This window comes from Coccomyxa subellipsoidea (genome assembly GCF_000258705.1).
Source record: "Coccomyxa subellipsoidea C-169, whole genome shotgun sequence".
NCBI lineage: Eukaryota > Viridiplantae > Chlorophyta > Trebouxiophyceae > Coccomyxaceae > Coccomyxa > Coccomyxa subellipsoidea.
In genome coordinates this window covers 178,706-201,600 of record NW_005178042.1, presented here as the reverse complement: position 1 = coordinate 201,600, position 22,895 = coordinate 178,706, and the positions used below count along the sequence as shown (strand labels likewise).

General features: G+C 53.4%; 4 protein-coding genes across 4 annotated transcripts; 3 read left to right on the top strand and 1 right to left on the bottom strand.

Moving 5' to 3' along the window:
• Positions 1–161: 161 nt before the first annotated feature.
• On the top strand, positions 162–937 carry COCSUDRAFT_55096 (hypothetical protein; the record flags this gene model as incomplete). Its single annotated transcript, XM_005651557.1, has 3 exons — positions 162–215; positions 333–449; positions 812–937. The coding sequence occupies 3 exons, from the start codon at positions 162–164 to the stop codon at positions 935–937; spliced, it is 297 nt and encodes a 98-aa protein (XP_005651614.1).
• Positions 938–965: 28 nt separating this feature from the next.
• On the top strand, positions 966–2,765 carry COCSUDRAFT_11654 (S-adenosyl-L-methionine-dependent methyltransferase; the record flags this gene model as incomplete). The annotated part of the gene is made up of 4 exons (XM_005651556.1): positions 966–1,091; positions 1,422–1,628; positions 1,973–2,154; positions 2,480–2,765. 4 exons carry the CDS (start codon positions 966–968, stop codon positions 2,763–2,765), a joined length of 801 nt encoding a protein of 266 aa, XP_005651613.1.
• A 549-nt stretch (positions 2,766–3,314) lies between these two features.
• On the bottom strand, positions 3,315–5,033 carry COCSUDRAFT_55094 (hypothetical protein; the record flags this gene model as incomplete). Its single annotated transcript, XM_005651555.1, has 5 exons — positions 3,315–3,368; positions 3,673–4,081; positions 4,369–4,498; positions 4,627–4,692; positions 4,838–5,033. The coding sequence occupies 5 exons, from the start codon at positions 5,031–5,033 to the stop codon at positions 3,315–3,317; spliced, it is 855 nt and encodes a 284-aa protein (XP_005651612.1).
• A 2,862-nt stretch (positions 5,034–7,895) lies between these two features.
• On the top strand, positions 7,896–22,689 carry COCSUDRAFT_38836 (P-loop containing nucleoside triphosphate hydrolase protein; the record flags this gene model as incomplete). The annotated part of the gene is made up of 29 exons (XM_005651554.1): positions 7,896–7,978; positions 8,039–8,193; positions 8,366–8,531; positions 8,833–9,202; positions 9,406–9,500; positions 9,780–9,954; positions 10,470–10,574; positions 10,955–11,047; positions 11,469–11,630; positions 12,209–12,300; positions 12,587–12,680; positions 13,035–13,100; positions 13,347–13,469; positions 13,860–13,952; positions 14,201–14,287; positions 14,759–14,891; positions 15,124–15,344; positions 16,107–16,319; positions 16,717–16,892; positions 17,417–17,534; positions 17,934–18,029; positions 18,329–18,412; positions 18,758–18,910; positions 19,260–19,388; positions 19,967–20,091; positions 20,467–20,536; positions 20,903–21,066; positions 21,685–21,925; positions 22,474–22,689. The coding sequence occupies 29 exons, from the start codon at positions 7,896–7,898 to the stop codon at positions 22,687–22,689; spliced, it is 4,098 nt and encodes a 1,365-aa protein (XP_005651611.1).
• Between the last annotated feature and the right edge of the window lie 206 nt (positions 22,690–22,895).

The following is a 22,895-nucleotide window of genomic DNA, read 5'->3' as shown; positions in this document are numbered from 1 at the left end:
TAGAGCTTAGGGCTTGTGTGGGCTGGAAAGGAGCATGTTCCACATTCCTTGCTTTTTCGTCTGCTGTTGGAAGGCTCATTCCCAGGATCATCTATTACGAGCCATCTGTACTGCCTTGAGATCAAATTTTTCGTTGATCACCCGTGAAGCTGTCTAGGTGGATGTCCAGCAACTCTCTGTCAGAGGACGTCAACAAGATACGAGGTGCAGAGAGGGTACGATGGAGGACAATTCATTGTGCTGCATGTTTGTTGGTGTCCTACTGTCGTGGCTATACTGTGCCAGTACCACCTGATGCCTTCGCCTCAGATCTGAGCTTAATGTCAAGACAGGACATTATTCGAGCGGTCGAGGTTGCCGCGGAGGTAGTGAAAGAGTTGTCCAAGCTTGGAGACGCGGATCAGTCCCTTGTCGAGAAAAAGAGCAAGGAATTTCTGGGCATTATCAAGGTAACGCTGCCTGAGTTGACAGGCACATTTGTGACTAAATTAGAACCTGCACCTCACAAATCGAGGTGTTTTCGGATCAACCTCAAGTTATTACCATGAATGCAGGTGGTCCAAGAAGTGTTGCTGCCTGCCACAACCAAGTTTGCCAAGGTCATCCCTGACGAAAGGAATCAGTACAGATTACACGCGCAGGTAGAGTCTTAACACGATTCTTGCGATCTCAATTGCACGCCTGGAATGCTCGTCCATATCCAGCGCACGGCCTCATTCAGATGACAGAGTAATCCACATTCAGAATTGCATGTACTATGCTGATGTCAGCAGAGCCCTGATGGGATGCCTCTGATCTGGCCTGTGTGCAGGAGTATCTGAGGTCCTTAAAGCAAGACCTTGTGGACCGGACACGCATCACAGCGGCTGGAGACCAAAAGGGGGAGCTGTCAAATACCAGTGTTGGCACTCCAGCAGAGGTGATGGAGGAGGGGTGATTGATGCACAGTGCCGGATTTGGGGGTTATGAGCATTGACGAATGTGAGAGGAGCGGGCGGCTGATTGAAGAGGCAGCCGAGCAGCACAGCTTCCTGCCTGACCACAACTCCCAATACCTGGATGCCAAGTACTGGGATGAGCGATTCCAGAAGGTACTCCCTCCTGCTGCACCGTGCTGTGTTCTACATTATGCTGCACTTTGCTACTCTACTCTTTTGGTATTGGGGAACACCATGCAATCATTGCGTGAAGAATGCTTCCTTCAATGCTGGCCACTGCTCATCGTGCATCTAGCTTGACCAGATAGCATGCTGCTGCCAGTAAGTCTGGGTGGTCTGTGTTGCTGCAAAAGGGAGAAAGTCTGTGTATGCACTGTTTGAGAGCCCTAAGCTTGGAGGCATGACGATACCGGGTAGATCAATCGGACAAGCTCATTGAACTGCATTGCAATGTAGGGCATTGAAAGAATCGTGTGCCTGCAGGAAGAGGAGTATGAGTGGTTCAAGGGCTACAAGGAGTTTAGTCACCTGTTGAAGCCGCACCTGGAAGCTTCCTCCAGGATCCTGGTGCTGGGCTGCGGCAACTCCTCCCTCACTGCAGATCTCTTTTGCGATGGTTTCCAGAGCCTCACCAGCGTCGACCTGTCACCGGCTGTCATCGAGCGCATGCGGCAGCGCGCGGCCGACAAGGTGCTTTACATTACCTTCCCTTGCTTTCGTCCGTTGCACACGAAACGCTTGATGTTGAGACAGCATGGAGCACGGCCAGCGCTTCCTGGGAATCTCGAGCATGTGGCCGAGCAGTGCTTTGCAAGGTGGGTAGACAATGGCTCGGCCACATGGTTTGAGCTTTCCAGAAAGCGGTCCACCTTATAATCTCAAGTGAGTCAGCGCCAAGAGATCTGGCACTTGAATTGCGCTGCACTGCACACTTCAAGATTTCTCACCGGGCAACCTGGAATTGTACTTTAATACAGGGGGTATCAAAGCATGTTGCGCGCAAGCTGCTGTTCAGTACAAGCGTGCTGCTGCAGGGCATGGGGGCAATTGAGTGGAGAGTGGCAGACATGCTGGACCTGCCATTTGCAGACGGCAGCTTTGATGCGGTCATTGAGAAGGGCACCATGGACGTGCTGTTTGTCGATAATGACTCACCCTGGTCTCCCCGCCCGGAGGTCTGTGCGCGCGTGCACCGCATGCTGGCAGAAACCCACAGGTGTGTGCTCGTGTGATGATCTGGTCACAGTGCTTCATAAAATTGCAGCTATCTATGGCGGTCCAGTGCCGGGCCTGTGCGGGCCCTTTTCATTGTGGTGTTTATTTTGTTTTTTTTCTGTCATCCAAACGTACCACCTACACATGAGGATGCTGTGCAGATCAGATACCCCTTGGTGCAAACAGCTGTTTTGGACCACATGAGTAGGGGCCCAGGCATGCCATTGGTATCAGTGTACAGCACCAGGCACAGCATCCATCAAGAGCGTGTATCCAGCAAAGGCCTCTTACGCTCAAGTAAATCAGAGCGGTGTGCATGCTTGCAGGGTGCTTGCCAAGGATGGCGTGTTCCTGTCGGTGACCTTTGCGCAGCCGCACTTCCGGCGGCCCTTCCTGCAGGCTCCACAGTATGACTGGGGCAGAGATGTTGCCACATTTGGCGAAGGGTTCCATTATTTCGTGTACGGCATGCGGAAGGGCAAGCGCGCAGCGGATGATGCTGCGGCGGCTGATCAGGGGATGAATGGGAGTAGTGACAGGGTCACGTTGAAAGAGAGCCCCATGCATGAACACATGGAGCAGGATGACTACCTGCTGCGGATGAGCATATGAGGAGGACGGCGGGAAGAGAATGGTTTTAGATCTACACTGTGAAAAGTGTCCCTGGACTCGCCTGTTCATTTCGCCCTGGTCACAGTCAATCAAGGCTCCAGGCCTGAGGTTGTAGCTCATGATGATCTGAGAGCAGACTGGCATGTGAGCTTGAGACTGATGAGTGGTTGTTGCAAGCTTGAGTGTATGCTTAAGTGTATGCATTCAATATTTTCTTGCTTTGGAGATGAGCACACTGCTGCACACTTGTCAACACGGTCAATGCTTTTGCAATGTCAGGAATCAAACTCTCGTGATTAACGCAAACCGTGCATTCATGTGAAAACGCTTGCTACCTCACGGGAATAAGTCCCCTCAGTATTAGTAGGGGATCAAAGAGAGCCTCTGAGACCCTGATATTGCAAGACAGCGTGAGCACCCCAAGCCTGGTAAAATTGGCAGGTCACGTGATGGGTGAGCCAATGTCGACAACCTTTCATATTCGGAGCTATCTACCGCTGTATCACTCTTCATCACGTCACCTGCGCTTTTGCCATAGTCACTATTCTGTTATGCAGGTCCAGCAACATTGATGTCATCAGACATGCCCGTCTGCGGCATTCCCTGCAGTGCAGCTTCTTCTGCTGCATATAGTGCGCACTTCGAGTCCATCGAATTGGTGATTTTTGAAGCTTGTACCAGCATATTGAAACAGTATCATGTCCATAGGCTTCTTGCCTGCACACGAGCTTTCTTTCGAGCCTGCCTTCACCTTGCTGTCATGTCAACTTCGTGGTATCCACTTCACAAGAGGCTCAGCTACGCTGTTGGAATCTGCACCCATTTGCTTGTTCAAGAGGAGCAGATGGAGGCGGCAGCGGCAGCGGCAGCTCGGGGGGCGGCAGAGGCAGGAAATGCGGCAGCTGACAACGCCCCCCCTTAAGATGGTCGCCATAGCTATGCCATCTCCCTCTTCCCCTCCCTCCTCCTCTGACTCCGATTCTGACTCCTCCTCTTCATGGAATGGCTTTGACACATGGATGAGCACAGCCAGTGCATTCACAGCCCTCTGCCGAAGGACCGAGTTGCCGGCAGCTAGCGGAGGCTGATCACTGGGGCGGCCGAAGTACAGCTCATCATCCACTGCCTCCTCATGGTCGTCCTCTGTGCTATACAGAGAGAAGAGGAGGCGTGCGCGCAGATCCCGCAGCGTAATTAGTCGGCCCTTCGTGCGAGGAAACACACGCATTGCATGCGCGGGCAGGGGTCCATTTGGTGTCAGTGGGGGAGCGATGCGGTCGGTGCCGCTGGTTGCCAAGCGATTCATGGTGTACGCGCTGCATGGGCATGCCACAACAATAATCAGTTATTTGACATGCTCCATTTGGGTGGGTCCACACTTGCGGCCTAAACTTCTAAAGAACCACTCCAGTGCCGTAAGTATGCTGGTTATCATCGTGTCGAGTATTCCTGAAAATGCCACATGACTGGGCTGACGGTACCGGTGGCATGCGTCTGGCAAATGAGCTTCATTTTTGGTGAGGCGACCTTGAGCAAGGTGTCCACATAAACCAGGGATTATACATGTTGAAAAAGGTAAGGTGTATATGAAAGTAAAGCTTACATGTTTGAGGACATGTCGCGCATCTCAGTCCGGACACTGGTGAACTGATTGCTGAGCGTGGTCAGTGCCTCTGTCAGAGCCGCTGGTGTTCCTGGTTGCTGCGCCATAATATCTATGGTGACGCATGCAGCTGCATGCATTCACCAGAGTTGGAGGAAGATTGTTGTGTGCTGCAGACAGTTTGGCATATCCTCATCGTAGTGTGCTTTCAGGTGCCCCAAATGTCAAGAAGACAAAGCTACTATTGATGGGATATACCTTGGTGGCTCTGGAAGTACTCGACCCACGCGTCCACCTCTGCCTGGTCTACGTCCGCCGCAACAGCTGCAGATAGAATAAAGACAGGCAGCATGTCAGCGTCAAGACGTGCCTGGTAGAGTCATGTGTTGACACGGACGGAGACGTTGTTTTGGGCATCGACTGTACATGCACGGCCGAGAAAGTGTTTCTCTACGGATCCACAGCATACCAGCGTACTGATCTATCGCATCGACGTACGCCTTGAGACTTTTCATGTCTTCTGCAGTTGCGCGCGCTGCGAGATTGAGGGCTGGCGGTAGGGCTTTCACTGCATCAAATCGGTTCGGTTGGATTATGGCCTGTTGCGCGTGCTGTCCAGCCTGCTGTCCGGCTCCTGCCGGTGACGCCTGTTGGATCTCCTGCATACTTGCAGGATCAAGGTCGTATCAAGCTTCTTCAAAATACCACTTCTGGTCCCCCAAACATCAACGTTGGACTGGGTCGAGTTGGGCACGTCATAATTTTCAGGGAGAGACGAACAAGAGAAGAATTTCTTCTTCTAAAACGGTTGTTTCCAGGAAACTGCCATCCTTTGAAGTCGTCCAAGTCTGTGCAATTAACATATTTCTGTGACTTGCGGGGTTGAGAGTGTCTGTGGGTAGGTGTGCCCAGTTCTTCACTGTGTTTCTCATACGCTTTAAGGCAACAAACTTCATATGCCAACTTCAGTGAAGGTCCAAATGAAAGCCCGTTCCATCACTCTAGCTAAGGAGAGCACGCAGGTGCCGGACCAAGGTAGTCAGAAGCGCAAGCGCAAACGTGGTTCTTCCGATGGTTGGTCTGTCCTAAATTCCTAGTTGATCACAGCGCCGCTCTTGTCGATCCAGAAACAATTATTCTTAACACTCAAGCTAAGTACAACTTGCGTTGAAGTAGCAGTATTGTTGCAGGGAGACAAGCTGCCACTCTGGGTTACTGCCAGTGGGGCCCACCCCCTTCCGTGGAAAATCGGTGAGTTGATTTCTGGTGTCAGGCACTGCATAGACACCCCTTCATTGTTGGGCCTTGGGTCCTTTGGGTCGAAAGTTTCTGTCCTGTCCCAGGCTAAACTGTCTGATTGCTGGGACAGCTGAATTGCCTCCAGCGGCTAGCTGGCACCCCGACCTGATAAAATTGATGGATATGCTGAACGATATCGGCTCGCAGCTTTCCGAAATGGCGCCCATGCATCACGCGAATATGCAAAATTTGTACGTCCTGATATCATGCTGACAAGCCTGGACCTGGATCATCATGCACTGGCATTTGTATTGTAATGGATGTTCTGGGTTGACCCTCTTGGTCAGTGCGCTGCAGCAGTCCCGCATTCCTCAGACAACGTGACATTTTGCGCAGGGCATATCTGCTGGAGAGGGCAAAGATGCGCGCCTCACAGGTTCTTACCTTGTCCTCAATATACTCTGATAGTGACCAAACTGTGGACATTAGCACGCTGTGCGCAAGCCAATTTTCCTTCACACTGCCATTCATGTTGCCGGTGGGATTGGCAAGGGCTGTGCATCCATTCCAAAGTGAATGCTCACTTTTTCTTGCTGCCGCATGTGTACGCAAATTTCTCCTTAATCTGCACTCCGCTAGGGTGTCTTATCTCCTTCATGGCGCTCACACTGCGCAGCTGTTCTGTTGCAGTCGATGGAAGTTCTCTTTGAAATAAGTGAGGCGTGCTTTTACATTCAACAGGTGTCATGACCTTGTCAGACATGGAGGGATGCTCAGAGACAGCCCCATGCATGACTCCCATGGAGCAGAGTCACAGAATCACGGTGACTGCCTCTTGAGGAGAAGCATGGGTTCGCAAGGCGATAGCGTGGTGCCTTTAGACCTTTTCTGCATGCTTGCAAAGACCATGTACGCTGGCCATGGGAGTCCATGGAGTTTGAGTATACTTGCACTCAGAAGGTGGGGTTGGGCATTGGTGGTAAGGGTGACGGCAAGGGATACATGCCGTCTTGACGTCTGGGTCCATTATGGTCAATCATAGCTGCAAGCTGCGCTGGCAACTTGGAACACATTTCAGAGAAATCATGCGCATTCTGCTTTAAAGTGTGAATGCCGCAGCTGAGATATATCTGCATTGCCAATCGGTGAGCGGCTCAGCTGATTGTCAGTGACTGTGCAGTGCCAATTGCAATGTAAATTAGGAATTCATTCTGAACTTCCTGATTTGTCTTCATGGCCTAAAGCCTGCTTTCTATCATGATCATGATATTGAGAATCGCGGGTGTGGCAAACATCAAAGCCGGCGACGGCTCGAGCCTCGAGCTCAGGTGCTCATGCCGCGCGCGCAGCACTACTCCTCACAACTTTCAACTCTGAACTACTCATCCCATGTTCCTTTTGTAGTCGACGCAGTGACGAGGAAGGTAAAAGTTCTACCGTAAAACCCTGCATGTTTATCATGACGCCCATCGTCACATGCCAAATGGTGCTGGCACCAGCACTGCGGGCTCAGGACAGTTACGGGATCTTCACGGCGTTTACGGACTCTAATATTTTTGAAACCTCAAGGAAGCATGGCGATGGACAATGCGGGATTGGGGCGATCGTTGGCCAAAACTGTGTTTCATAACCGTCTACAGGAGCTGAGGCCCTTCCAAACATTACCGAGGTCAGAAGCGCATGAAGCCCAATACAGTTGACCTATCACCTATGGATGTTTTCTGGCTCCTTCAACAAGTGTAGAGTCTTGAAGCTTTGATGTCCGATCAGCCCAACTGGGCCCTGATAATTTCAAGATTTGTTCCAGCGCCTGCGCAAAGGCTCTTGGCCATATGAATTATGGGCAACAGCATGGCTTCAATTCTTAAACCTGAGACTGTCGAGTCTGCGGAGCTGTACGTTGGCACCACACTCAAGAAGTGGTGGGACGCAACGACAACATCTAGAGAGGGGTGGTATAAGTGTAGAGTAAAAGCAGCACACGACCACGTGGTGAACGGACTATCTGGAGAGGTTGAGGAGGGTCTTCAACTCACGCTCAGGTGGGCACCGCATGCTATTGCTCAAGTATTATCTACGATTGGCAACCTCTAGGCCTGACCGACACCACACCCTTCAAAACCTGCCCAGAAAGCAAGTCCATGGTGTTCATAACGCCCTTAGTGCTTGTGACACCACCAACTTACTGCTCCATTGATTTGATGCAAATACCTTTCAGTCAATAATTGAGCAACCATGCAAGAAGTTGGGGGGATCAAGGAAGTGCAAGGCCACTTTGCCTGGATTCAATGACCACCATGCTTTGCCTGCTGTGGAGAGCCCAGCTGCAGTGGGTGTTGCAGGCCTTGCAGACGACATTTCACGGATCAAAGTGTCGTCACAATGTCTAGACTTAGGGAGGTCCCAGCATCAAGTGGGGTGTTTCCTGCAGTTATGACGATGGAGATGAGGAGGATATCTTTTGGGAGGATGTCTTTGGCGAGGGAGCCAAGGTGAAGGACGTCAAGCTGTCTGACGCGGCAAAGGCAAATCAGAAGGAGCTGCAGAAGGGGCAAGCTCTGAAGGAACGACCACCCTTGCAGAACCGTGCGCGTCCTCCCCTCACCTGCATTTGCTCTCCATCTCCCTAGCCCATTCTCGGATCACCTGTCACCTGGTCCGTAAATGCATTGAAGTGGTGCATTGAAAGGCAGCTGAGTGCAGTGGGATGCACTCACAGCAAAGGCGGACTGTTAGACAAGGCAGCATATTCTTGCAGGCAACAATAGGACCATGACACCCACAGGCACCGGCAAGCGGCCAGCTTGCCAGCTGGCAGGCCGCACAGCCAAGAGGAGGGCACCGCTCGATGACACGGCCCAGAAGGACAATAGGGGCATTGCTGAGGAGGCGGCAGAGGACACGCCAATGATGCAGCACCCAAGGTGTGAACAGCATCGTGCCTTTCAAATGCCTCGCATCTTTTGCAGGGTCTCAGACAATTAATGATACAAGTGCAACTCCGACATGAAGCACTAAAACCTGCAGGATCAGCTATTGTGCTGTGTTGTCAATATTGGCAGCAATGAGTGATCAAAGGTTGTGCCGTATTGTGCAGGGCTCTGTTGTGTGTTGGGTTCGTGGGTGCCGGTTCTTGGTACTGGTGGCTGTAGCTGTCTATCGTTGCTGGATTGCTGTTTGTTGTTCCAGTTGCTGTTTGCTGCATATTGGAATCATGGGGTGCAGGCGGTGTCGCAGCAGGTCACGAAGGGCCTCACCAGCAGACACACCGGAGCCAGAGGAGGCAGAGCCAAAGGCCGACATACCGCTGCCAATGGAAACAGACGACAACGATGAGGAGGAAGAGCAGCTGCCAACCAACAGGGAGAGGAAAGCCAGCCCGGCAGCTGCCGCGGCAGATGCGGAGGACGAGGAAGCTGCCGACGAGTCACCCGAGCCGGCGGCGCGCGCTGGCCGGAAGCGATCCCGCAGCCGCCAGCCGGCCGAGCCGGCGGGTGCCACGCAGCTGGTCGCCAGCCAAGCGCTGACTCAGCGCGGCAGCGCGTACGCCACGCAGCGCACGCTGACTCAGATACCGCGCATGAGGTTTCCTGAGGTGCGCAAATGCACATGGGGGTTCTTGACAGGGGCATTCAATGCTGGCATTGACATGGCTGACATGGGTCAAACACGCTCAAGGAGTACTGATTGCTGTATACTGGGAGGCTTGTCAGGGTGTTGCAAGATTGTATCACTGCAGCACAGCGCGTAGTATGCTTAGTTTGAAGGGCTGATGGAGTTGTGTCCGTTGCTGTGCAGATGGAGCCTGGCAATGGCGTTGGCATAGCAGGGCAGATCAAGTCGATCCACGCCGAGCACTTCATGAGCCACCAGAACTTTGAGATCGAACTTGGGTGCGCCTCTGCTTGCGATTACCTTTCTGTCGATAGTATGCTTGAAAAGACACCTCCCTGGAAAAGAACAGGGCCCAACAGACATGGCATCATTCTGCGACCATGCGCACAATTTCACCAGAACCTCCCAGCACCCTGCTGCAGCGGATCATGGCGAAGACACAGGCATCCCCCATACCACACGTGATTTTCGCCCCTGGTCAATTGCCCCACCATCAGTCTACATTTCAAGGGAGTGGATCAGCCTCTTGACAGATGGGCACATTTTCTGCTGCGCAGGCCGCACCTGAACTTCATAACGGGCGAGAACGGGTCAGGCAAGAGCGCCACGCTGCAGTGCCTGCAGGTGTGCCTGGGGGCGCGCGCGCGCGACACCGGCCGCTCGTCAGCGGCTAAGGACCTCATCAACGACCAGGCCTCCACCGCTGTCGCCAAGACCGTGCTCTGGAACACGGTGCGGCGCTGACTGGCGAAAGATGACTGGATGATCCGACTGGACTGTATGGGATTATTGCTGCTGTAGCAGGACCGTTGCGAATGCGTGCTTGGAACGCTATGCGGCGCTGACTGGAGTAGTTTGTTGTCACTAATTAGACTGCTTGACTGGGCTTCATGGGAGTCTGCTGTTGGTGAGCAGTGGCATGCAAGCACATCAGCTTCCTGGCCGAGCTGGGGCCCAAGGGAACCTGTGGATCTTCCCAGCTACAAATTGTTTCGTCCCCCTGCCACACCTAGAGGCAGATGTTTGGCAGAGGTAGATGTTTGCTCATATCATCATGCGCAACCTTCGGGCTGAATCATGGCTGCAGACTTTTGTAGGCCCCGCAGATGTGGCTGCAGACGCCCTGCGTGTTGACGCTCTATGGCCTTTGGGTTTGGGTTTGGGTTTTGGGGTTGGGTTTGCCGACCTGTAGTAACAATGATAACGAACACTTGAGCTGATGATGCCTGATGTGTGGCGCTGGTCAGGGGTCGGATGCCTACCAGCCGGAGCTGTATGGGCCCACGATCACCATCACGCGCAAACTCACGCGCAGCGGCGGCTCCTATTACTACCTCGCCGCCCACGGCAGGGTGAGTTTCCTCCCTTAATTTTCAATTATATTCTGAGGGAATTACAGGGGAACTGGATATCTATGCAGGCCTGCGCTCGAGTTTCAGAGGACCCTGTGCGCTGTGTGCTCAGGGGTCCTGCAAGCAATGAGACTCTTTGTGCTGGCAATTGTCAGGGTCAGATATGAGAAAATGTCATTCACCAAACTCCAAGTTCTTTCTAACCTCTAGGTGGGCATCCTATTACATGGGCAGGTATGCGACAACACACCTGACTCGGTCTAAGGAGGTGGCGGCAAGACTAGGAAATTGGTCTGACATGGACCAAAACATGGGACTTGGGCACTGTCCTGATTCTTTAAAACCTGCGTATAAGCGTGTGGTGTGCTGCTGTTATGCAGAGCAATCGTCAGGTGAAGAGGGCAGAAGTGGAGGCGATAGTGATGGACCACTTCAACATCGATGCCAGCAATCCCATCATCTGCCTCACCCAGGTCTGGCAGCTCTTAGCAACCTTCATCTCGCTAAATACGTTTGCCGCTTTCTCACTCCTGAAGCATGACTAACCCTTGCGCCAGTGTGCATAGACGGGCAATTGATCTCCTTAATGAGGTGGTTATCCTCGCATCACCACACAGCGGAGATGCTCCCCGCCCATGAGTCATCACCCACAGAGACAACCAATCACTGCCTGTCAGTGAGCCAGTGTAGCCATGCCCACGACTCTCCACTCCTATGATCTTTGTCCACTCTGCTGTCTTCATCTCATGGCCCTGATCGGCAAACCCTCCTCACTGCGTTGCAGTCAGCCAGTGCAGCCGGTGGTTTGTAGTCAATTCGTGCACCATGTGCGCCCATTTTAAGGAAGTGCCTTTGAAGGGTTAGTTTTACTGACCACGCGATATGTGCAAACAGGACAATGCGCGCAGCTTTGCCGGCAACGCGAGCGACGAGGAGAAGTACAACCTCTACATGGCTGCCACCGGCTTTGACGCGGTTCTGCGCGGGCTGGCCGCCTCCGAGGCGCAGGTCGGCGCCTGGAAGGAACGCCTCCGCACAGTGCAGGAGCAGCTCAAGGTGCGCGGCCCCTGTCGCACACCCTTGAGCTTCTACACCCCTGGGAGTTATAAGCATAAGATGGCACGATATGAGTCTTAAGGGGCACTTTCTTGTATCCTGTCACCTTCTACTCTGTCGCCCTGTGCCTGCCCACTGGATTTAACTTCAAACAATCTCCTTCAGACCTCAGACATATTTGTGTTGTCAGTCTGCTTATACGAAATGCTAGTTTCAAACAGAGGCTGTAAGGTACGGCTGCTCCTCACGTCCAATCTAATCACCCTGAGTATGATAGCATGCACTGGCTGAAGGACTCAGGCTTGAGGATTATAGCTGCATGAAAGGACTCTGGCATTGACATGTGCCTTGGCCTCTACGATATACTTACATCCATTGGGATGATATGGGGGTGGTAGCTCCACAAGTTAGCAAGCGAATTTGTAATCACCAAATTCTAAGGCGCCAGCTCGACCTGCCATACATGCAAGCACCTGGTAGAAAGGGCGAGATGCAGATACAGGCCGTGCCTGGTCATGGATTTGGAGTTACAAACGTTCTTCGTGGGCTTAATTCGTGGCATTGTGCGGCGCGTGCAGGAGAAGTTTGAGCGCATCACAGAAATCAAGGGCACCATGCAAGAGATGGAGGAAGTCGACAGCTGGCAGGCCGAGATGGATCACCTGAACAAGTGAGTCCTTGCAATGCTTTTTTATTGTCGCCAGTATCCACCGCTGTTTGCTTTTTAGAGTTGTCCCAAAATATTCACTTCAGGCCTGCTGATCCCTCCAAACCCGTAAAGCAGCATTTGTCATACGACGGTGCAATGTCCAGACACAACACCTAGAAGAAGGTCAGGGCTTGAAAGGCATCTTGGGCTGTTGTCACCATGAATTTTCTTTCATGTTTACAAATGTGTCGGCCCGCAGTGCTTACGGCACATTTTGCACAGGCTGAAACTCCGGGGTGGATCGCAGGTGCATCGCATGGGTGGGTGTGCTGGATATGCGCGGGGAAGCCGCCCGATGCCGCGTGCAAGTCGAGGAGGATCTGCCCCGCCAGATTGTCGAGGTCAGCGCCTACAATCGACCCATTGTCAATCCTTCTTGGGGCTTGTCAGGTTACCCTGGCTGAGGGACGAGGGAAAAGGCTGCATGCTTGAAATATAAGGAAGGGCACAGTCCGCTGCGCTGTGCTTGCAATAGACTCCCTCGTTCTTGGCAGTGTGAAGCCTCTTTGCCTGCTGCCTCGGCCATGGGGCACCGCTGCTGGCTGGTGAAGGTGCAGCTTGCCTGTGCCAGCTGTGGATGCCTGTCACCAAAAGTTACAGCGATGCAGGTCAAGGGACATCTGTGGTGTCTTGCACATGCAGCATGAGTTTTATAGTTTGCGCTGCATTGCGTTGATGTGTGGTCTGGCTTGCAGGCGGAAGCAGCCGCGCACGAGAAGGGGGCAGAGCTTGAAATTGCCAACGCAGATTTTGACGCAAAGGTATTTATGCTCATTTCTTGCTACCTCAACATGCCGCTTTGGTTCTTTGCAGCCAAGCAGCGTTTAATGCACCGCATGCATTGCTTGCATGCATTCTGCATTTTTTAAGTTCAATGCCTTGCTGTGACAAAATTTCACTTGATAGGGGGCACGAGGACACCCCGCGTTCCCGACCCACCCCCTAATCTTTGAATTTCAAAGCTGAGTTTCGAATTTGAATTTGAACAAAGATCCCTTGCGGTGCAGAAAGTGGAGGAGCAGCAGCTGACAGCGGAGATGCAACAGTTCCACGCTGAGCAGAAGCAGCTTGTTGCCGCGGCAAAATCCACCGACAAAGCTCACCGGCAGGCCGCGCAGGCGGCTGAGCGGGTCCGTATCACCGTAACTGACGAATCACATATTTTAGCCTCAAGACTTTAATGTGTTGCGTGCAATGCTTGTCCATCTCTTTGCGGAGTAAGCAGTTGTGCACTTCTAGCTGCCTCAGGTGCAGGGTAATTGTGTGCCAAAGATGACTGCAAAGTTGCGCTGCAAGCCTTCATGCATTGCATGCAAACGCATGCCTTCCAGTGGACTGTGCAGCTGTGCAATTGTTGCCGCAAGTAGGTGCAGGATGATTATGTGCCAGAGAGCACCACAATACTGCGCTGCGAGCCTCCATGCATTGCACGCAAAAGCATGTCGTACTGTGGAAGGTTCAGCTGTGCACTTGTTGCTGCAATTATGTGCAGGACACCAATGTGTGTTGCGCCTGTGCAGGCCCAGACCGCGCTGGAGAACAAGGCGGCTGAGCTGGACAATGCGCGGCACACGGAAGAGGACCTGCAGCAGCAGCACATGCAGGCCACGCAGGTGGGATCAGAGCCCGTGCAGAGTGTCTCTGCATGTCTGTGTTCCTAGATGGTGGCTTCCTGCTATGGTAAGGGAGGGGAATGGGCAGTGTCAGACCAGCTGCGCAGGGCTGGATATTCACATCCACCTTGTGATGCTTGAACTGCACTGGGCAGTGGGGATCTCTCATGCGGAGACTCTCGCGGCGAGTCTCACGGAAAGTGGGCTGCATTGATGCGCTATTGAGAAATGTGTAATGTGTGTGGCAGGATGAGGCGGCTGTGCAAGCAAGGGAGATACACGAGCGGGAGCAGGCAGCCGACGCAGCAGCCGCCGCAGCAAGCTGCGCATCTCAGGTCTGTCCCAATGGTTGGCTCCTCACTATCACAGCGAATTTAAAAGCGCTTCCATAATGCTGCCTTATTGCCTTTGCAGGAAGCTGTCGCCAACCTCTCACTTAGGTTCCCATTTCCACTTCATACTGTTTGGAAGAATAATGAATGAAACAGGACCAGGATGCCTCTTTTGAGCCCTCAACTTTGTCCTGGGCCTTGTTCTCACATCCAGGTCATCATGCCAATGCGGCACAGGCTGCTTTTTGGGATCTCACAAATTCAAAACCGCTTCCACTGCCTCAAATGCATTGGCAGGAAAACCTCCCGAGCTGTCATTCTCGGATTCCCATTTCCTTTGCATGCATGTTGCAATGCAGCACCAGGACATTGCTCGGCTCAGATGCAAGCATGCTGCACTTGTCATTTCAGCTTCTTTTACAAAATTTTGAACGTAATTTCAAATGTCAAAAGAAAGTTCAAATTTGAACACAGGCGCTGAGGGAAGCAGAGGCGCTGAAGATGCAGTCAGAGAGGGAGTTGAGGGAGCGGCAGGGGGAGGCTCGAGACATTGAGGGCCGCGTGAGGGACATCCAGAAAGAGCTGAGCAATCTCAACTCCAGCCGAGGTGCGTCAGAAGCCTGCTGGTGCAAAACTGCACCATCCATTGGCTGCCGTTTGGCAGTCACCGATCATGTGCAAGTGCATTTTCTCTGTTCGTGCATCCTCTGGAGCACCACCATAGAAGATTAGAACTGTAATTCTTCTCCCTGAAATCTTGGCCCTCCAATCTGCTGGACCCTGAGGTGCCTGGCTCAAATGAGAATCAGCTCCGACCCAGCATCGTGGCCTGCCCGCAGGGGACCCGATCGCCAAGTTTGGCGGCAACGACATGGTGCGGCTAGTGCAAGCCGTTGACGCCGCGGCGCGTCAGGGCAAGTTTAGTAAGCGCCCGATCGGCCCCATCGGGCAGCACCTGTCGCTGAGCGATGAGCGCTGGGCATCCGCGGTGGAGGCGGCCATCGGCGGCGGCTTTGACAGCTTCCTCGTGCACTCCCAGCGCGACCTCAGCGAGCTCATTGTGCGCCCCCTCCCTTTGTTTTTTTTTGGTGCGACCCTTCTGATGGTGAATGCGATCTTGGTTCGCCAGCGGATTGCAAGACAGGCCTCTGCATTGCGGCATGCAGAGCAGGGAGGAAAGTACAAAGTGCGCTTATATCTTCCCAGGGTGAACTTCAATGAGCTCATTGTGCGCTTCATTTCTCCATGCTTTTCTCACCGTCTTCGTCATTTGTCAGGTGCTGACAGGTCTTTTACTGGCACAAATCTTGTCACTGCTAGAGTCATCCAGTTTCCTAGTAGAGACACTCAGGGCCACGCCTCCTGAGTCACTTTGCTGTACAAGATTGCAATAGGATTGGAGTGCACTCCAGGACGCTCACAACGAGCTCATTGTGCATCCTTAGACTCCTCATTCTCTGTACAGCTCCTCTCATTCATGATTTGCATCCAGTCTCTCAATCCAAGTAGACACTGCATCGATGCATGCCTACACCTGTGCTTCCAGAAACAGTAACAAGAGAAGGTCCTCTCTGGTAGACGCGCCCTTGGCGCATGGGCCTTGTCGCATGGGATTGCAGCAACAGCAGCCTGTTGCTTTCTGAGCAGAACACCAGTATTGGCTGAGGCAGCTCCCGAGGAGAGGATACCGACAAGCCAGCGCCAGACAGTTTTCAGCCGTGGCCTTGTCCCCTTTCTCATACCTGTGCTTTCCTAGCAATGTTCATAGCACAATGACCAATAAAGACTAATTTTCTGAGGTATTCCGCACGCTGCTGCGTAGGACATCGCAAAGCGGCTGCGCATGCGGCGGCCGGTGATCACGGTGCTCAACTTTGACCTGCCCGCGCACGACCTGTCCCGGCGGCCGCAGCTGCCGCCCGACGTGCTGACCATCCGCCACGTGCTGCGGTTGCCGGAGGATCCCGAGCTGGCGCGCGTACTGCACAACCACCTGCTCGACAGTGACAGCATCGAGCGACGTGTGCTCGTTCCGGTGAGTCCCGGCAGTGCGCTGATGCCCTCACCTGGTGTTTGTTTTTGGGACGACGGTGATTCGGAACAGCAGACGATTTGAGAGAATGTCGGTCCCTTGCGCTGCCGATCAATCTTAAGTATCTTTACGGTACTCTGTTTTGAAGACTCGCCTTTTAAAGGCATGAATTCGCTCTGTGGGGGGCATGATTTTCCTGTGGAGTGGATCTGACAGGGCTTGATAGATAAATATTTCTGTATACTGCATGCCCAACCTATGTGCGTGGCTGAAGGGATGCAGCGGGGGTTTCAAACGTTCATGCTAGATGCCAGTAGTGAAAGTGCACACACCTGTGGGCAGTCATGCTACTGTAGTCTGTATCGACGAGCATGACATCGGCTGATCCATGTGCCTGCAGGATGCGGACGCGGGTCTGCACATGATGCGCACGACCGACTGGTTCCGTAAGATCAGCGGCCGCGGCGCGCTCTCTAACGATGTGTGGGCCGAGGACTGCTGGCGCGGATTCGTGCGCGGAGACACTGAGACCGCCATGCCCTTCAGGGGCACCAGGAGGGGCGCCCGCCTGAGCAAGTGCGCACCCTGCACTGCATCAGTGCATCCTGTGCATTCTGTTTGGAACCCTCTAGGAGCCCCAATTGTGCGTGTAGCTACTGAGATTGCCTTGCACCAGTGCGCGCGCTGCTTTGCATCAGTGCGTCCTGTGCAACCAGTGCATTCTGTCTTGCATCCTGTAGGGAGCCCAAAGTTGCGTGTAGCTACTGAGATTGCTTCTTGCACCAGTGAGCGCTCTGCAGAGCTAGCAGCACATGCAGAGCAGGATATGCTTGCCAGACTCTCAGAACGCATCCTGGCTTGTGTGCCAGGCTATCATGGTACTGTTACAGTGGCTGTGGTCCTTCACCAGTACTCAAACTCTTGAATGAGAAGAAGCGAGGCATTGCAAGCTGGGTTGCAGGCTTTTCACCTCCACTAGGAAGCACTGCTACTCAGGCATCCAACATTAGTGTCATGAACCAAAGCATTTCTCTACTCACCTGATCAGGTGCCCAAAATATCAGCGCTGTGTACCAACCTCCTTGTCTGCCTGGGTTCAGGGACGTACAGGGGCAGGTGGTGGAGCTTGAGAGGGAGATGGCGTCAGCGAAGGAGGCCCACAAAGCTGCACAGCAGGCTGTTGCTCAGGCCAGGCGCGAAGAAGCCGAAGCCAAGCAGGTGCAGCCCCACCAGAATGCCTTCTTGCATGCGGCACTGACCAGTCTTTGGAAGAGTGTGCGCATGGCATAACGTGAGTGGAAGGGAACATTGCAAACTGAGGCATATGTCTCCATGGTGATGCGTGCATGAGCTTAATGTCAGGTAACAGCATGAGCTCCTGCGCGTGTCACACTGGTTGTATGTCTCAGGGTCAATCACAAGCTCGCGAGGAAGACCAGGGCTCACCACAGCCTGCTCTTAGCTTGCACAGAACGGACACCTCTCAAAATGTCCCATAGAACTGATCCCGACCTTGTGCCAGAATGTCGATAAGGAAGGTTCAACACAGCCCGCTCCTGGCTTGCACAGAGAGGCCTTCTCAAAGCAAATGTATCCAACTGACTTGACGTTGCGCAGAATGTGGAGCGGCTCAGGAAGGAACGCGGCGCGGCCGACCGGCAGCGGGCGCGCACTCAGTCCCAGCTGGAAGACATGCGCGCATCCGTGCAGGAGGTGTGTGCTCTCTTTTCCATGCAAAATTGTACTTAAAACTTGCTAACACTCGCAAGGTTGCTGCGAGTGTTTTCGTGTGCGCTGGTGGAGCGCTCCAACCACATGTGCCTCTAGCAGTCTTATGGATGGCAGGCTAGTTGGCAGAATTCAAGCCACAGCTTCTACAAATGCTTCTGAGCTTCGTCGGCAAGATGGCTTGCATCGCTCTGGAGTTCTTACAATCCTTTCTCGGAAGGCAGAGCAGAGAAAATGAAACTCAATTGCATGTTTGTCCCGGTGCTGAAAAGAAGTGGTTGCAGGCGGCGGCGGCGGACGAGCCAGACCCGGACAATGCGGAGGAGATCGAGCGGCTGCAGGAGGAAGTCCACGAGCTGCAGCGTGCGGTGAGTGCAGCTCTCTCCACCATATCCGTGTTTAGAAGAGCTTGGAACCCTCTGCCAGTCAAGCGGATGCTTGAGATCTGCGCTGTGATGGGCGGGTGTGGACCCAGGACTTGATCAGCCATCTCTGTTTTGCATGTGCAGCAAGTGAAATAACAACCCCCTGTACACCCAAAAGGGTTGTTGTTTCCATTCAGCTGTTTCAGGTGTGTCAGCCGATGTGAATAAGGCCGGAGGATTTGCACGATTTGCACAAACCCCAGGCTTTGTGCAAATCGTTGTCCTTGATAGCAACAAGATTGTGGTTCACAACTAGCAGCTTGTCTCGAAAGCTCTGATGCCATGCAGCTGGACGAGAAGAGGGCGAAAGCGGCAGAGACGGCAGAGGCGGCAGAGGGAGCAAGGACGGCCAAGGAGGCGCAGGCCGAGGCCAACAAAGCCGGCCTGGCACAAGTTGAGGCCGCAGGAGAAGCCTTCCAGGCCGCCATCCAGAACAAACAGGTGCACTCACTTTTCTCCCCTCTCTTCTTTCTTACTGTGATGGCAAGAGGATTGTATCCAGCAGGATCAGGATGCCACTCACACAGTACCCTCTGGGCAAACACGATTGTCGTGTGTATGTCATTTGACGTGGGCTCTCGCTCAAAGCCCATACTCCTCCCGCTGTCCTGAGCCCATCACCTCTCTGTTGCAGCAAACAGTAGGCGGAAATATCTTTTCCCGAGCAGGCAAGATGAGGTCTCGTTGCAGCAACGGTCGGAAATTATTGAAGCAATGCAGGAAGAGTGCATTTTAATCCAGCTTACATCCACCTCAGCCTGTAACAGACATCATTGTGTTGTGTCTGCAGGCTGCCAGTGATGCTATGGAGGAGGCGAGGGCGAGGCTCCATGAGCTACAGGCCAAGCAGGAGGAGTCGCTGAAGGACCTGCAGGAGATCATGCAGCTGCTGGAGGGCCTCACTGGAGATGCCGCACAGGTCTGTCTGTCCTCTCAATCCATGTCTTCTCAATCCACGTCCAAAAAAAAGGTGACCGGCAATCAGAGCCTTTGTCTGTCTGTCTTTGTCTCCTCCTCATGTTGACGATGTGGTACCCGTTGCTGGAGTGTGCTCATGCTCCAGCAAGCGACACAGTATCAACCGAAGGAATGAGGAGGCACATCCAACACAGAGGCTCCGAAGGGCAAAGATTAATCACCCCACATGCAGCGCTGGTGTTGTCTTTGACAAATTGTCTCTGACAAACTGGCCACCTCTTGGGAAGCGCTTTGAGATATTGCTTGGCTAGGAAGGAAAAGTGAAGGGCTCCTCAGATTTGGACGATTCATGTATCAGTATCATGCTCAGCAGGATGCCTCAGGTTGGGCTATCTGCATTGGTGCCTTAGTTTTTGTGGCACAGTTCCTGCATTAGAATTTGACAGTTTGAACATTTGAGTACACTGTATCTTGCAGGAGTGCAGTGAGGAGGAGGCAGGTTAAGATTTTGTAGCAGACTTTCCCCATGACAAACACGAGATCTCCGAACACTTAATATCGGGACTCTGTGTCCTGCAGGAGTGCACCGAGGAGGAGGCAGCAGAAGCTCGTGCGCAGCTGAAGGAGCTGTGGCTGGGCACCAAGCGCGCCAGCAGTGACGCGCGCGCAGAGGCGCTGCTTACCAAGTCGGAGATGCAGGACAGGTGAAACACTTTCCTGTTCCTTGTAGCAGCCCAAGGCAGGGCTAGAAATGTAAGGCGTCTGATAGATGGCTCTGAGCTTCCTCGAAGGTTTCCGGGCATTGAGCAGGCAGGAGGACATGCTGCATGCAAAAATTATTGCATTGGCAATCCCGGCTCCTTTTCCTGCAACCGGCAGGGCTTGGCTTGGCAGGTCATGGACGATCCATTATTGCATTGCATCAGGGCCTTTTGCCCCCGAAGCCAAGCAGACAGATTGCTCTGATTCTGCTGGTCCTGCCGGTGTCGTGTGAGCAGTCTCTAGACGTTTAGGAGTGCAGAACATCCACAAAGATCATGCATGTGCCATGCTGACAGTGGTGCACTGCTGTGTATCAGGTGGGACCAGCTGAAGAGGGACATCACAAAGAGGGAGCGTGACATGGGCACCAACATGGACGCACTCAAGGTGTGCGCTAGACTCGACCTTAAAGATCAAATTCCAGAGGCATGCCTGCCCTGTCTATAACTGCATGGGAAAGGCTGCTTCAAAGAAGTTGCCCTGTGGTCCTGGGTTGCGAATGGCTGCATCAGAGCGTCTCAGCCTTAATGATCTTTCTTAAATAGATGGATATCGGCCTGATCAGCCATCACACAAGAATCGATCTCACCAAAGGTCCATGGACGATGTAAGGGCCCCGCATTGTCTTTCGTTACACAAACCATTTGCCAGATTGTAAGGTAGCGGCATTTCCTGGTCAGATTGGGCCACATGCACCAGACTGCATGCACTAGACTTTTAGATTGTGAGATTGTTGACCTGCCCTGTTGCCAGATGGAGCTCGCACGGCTGAGCGGCTGGCACACGGCAAAGGATGCGGAGTACAAGCAGAGCGCGGCCGCGTGGCATCGCTTCCGTGACGCCTACAACAAGCGCCGCAGGAAGCACGAGGAGGTCAAAGACCACGTCGGCAAGGAGCTCAACACCCAGTTCAACAAGTGCGCCGTCATCTTTTTGCCTTTGAGCCCTACATCCTTAGCTCTGAGCACATCATACTTTACAATCCCGCGTTCTATATCTCTTGCATGCGTGCAGTGCCCTGTATCTCACTGCAGCAGCACAACAGTGCTGAGCTCCTGCATGAATGGATAGCACGGGCCTGAAAAGAGCTGAGGCCGACAGCCATATACTGCCTTGCTGCCAACTTGGGCCCTTGAGCATAAAGAATCTGCCGGCCTTCTGTATTGTGGAGAAAGAGGGATCTATCCTGGTCCTGCTGGAAGCATCAGGACTACCCAGCATGGCCCAGATCTTCAGGACTTCACTACACTAACAGTATCCCCTTGTCTGCGTCTTCTCGCTGGTTTTGTCCAGCTGGAACAATCCTCCTGCCCTGCATTGACATGGGCTCATCTACTTCTGGAGGACTTCATCTCTGCAGAGGTGCACGTGCACTCTTACTCCAGGATCCTTTCCTCATGAAGGAGGACGAGGACCCCGAGTCTCAGCACTACCAAGAAAGGCCCGATTTCCGAGTCTTCATTTCACTGCACATTTCTTCCCGCCATAGACTTTTCTTGGTGCTTTCATTGATCCTTCCCCGTGTCATGTCGCAGGTACCTCAAGGCGCGCAAGTGGCGCGGGGGCATCAAGATTAGAGATGAGAGGGGAACGCTTACGATCTTTGCGCAGCAGGATAGCAGCGCAGGCAGGGCCAAGACCGATTTGAAGACCCTGAGCGGCGGCGAGCGCAGCTTCGTGACGGTGTGCTACCTGCTGGCGCTGTGCAAGAAGCTGCAGGGCAGCTTCCACGCCCTCGACGAATTCGACGTGTTCATGGACAACGTCAACCGCGGGGTGAGCGCCTGCCTGAATCTGAACAATGCCTGGCTTTTTTCTTTGTCCTCTTGTTGGTGCCCTTTTCTTTTTGCAGTAAACATTGGGTCCTGCTCGAAATGTTCTGGAGCTCTCTAGGAAATTTGTCATGGTGCGCCTTTGATTAGAGAAATTCCCATACATGCATGCTGTGCTGTCTATGTATGAGTTTCCGGACTTGACTTTGAGCAAACGGCAAGCACTTGCGTCTGTCAAAAGGGCCCTGTAAACTCCTGGCACCCCGGCTGGTCCCGACATTCCTGTACTCAATAGACCTGCAGTAACTGCACCCGCTCAGGAGTTTATTGAGCCCCTCCCTAGTCGCAGTTTGAATGCGTGCACGCAATGTCTCTCCTGGACTGCAAATATGGGTCTTAGAAGGATTAGGAAAGGGACGTCAAGGATTGTCAAGCTCCTTAAAGGAACATCTCTGCCAGATGTCTAGATGAGGCTTCACAGGGAAGGCCAGGCATATAGTGCCTTGATCCATGTGCCGCTCATCTTACTGAAGTCCGCTGTCATGCGCGCAGCGGAGCCTGGTGATGATAATGGAATTTGCGGTGAGCCACAAGGAGACGCAGCTCATCCTGCTCACCCCCCTCAACATGGGCGCCATCAACGACGCAGCCAAGGGCACCAAGAGGATGCTGCCCGGCGGCGACTGGCCCAACGCGGACTTCATGCGCATCCGCCAAATGGTCCAGGCACAGCGCGCCGGCATGCGCGCGCAGGCCGCCGACCCCTGAACCCTGAGGGGGATGTAATGCCGGTGCCTGAACCCTAGGGGAATTTCTAAGATGCGCGGGGGTTTGGCTCTGAAGGTGCAACCTACAAATTGTTCCCGACACAGCGCGCCGGCATGCGCGCGCGGGCCGCCAACTCCTGAACCCTCAGGGGTTTGCTACGCTGGTCAGGGGTTTGCAATGGCAGGCAGCCCACCAGATGGCCCCCG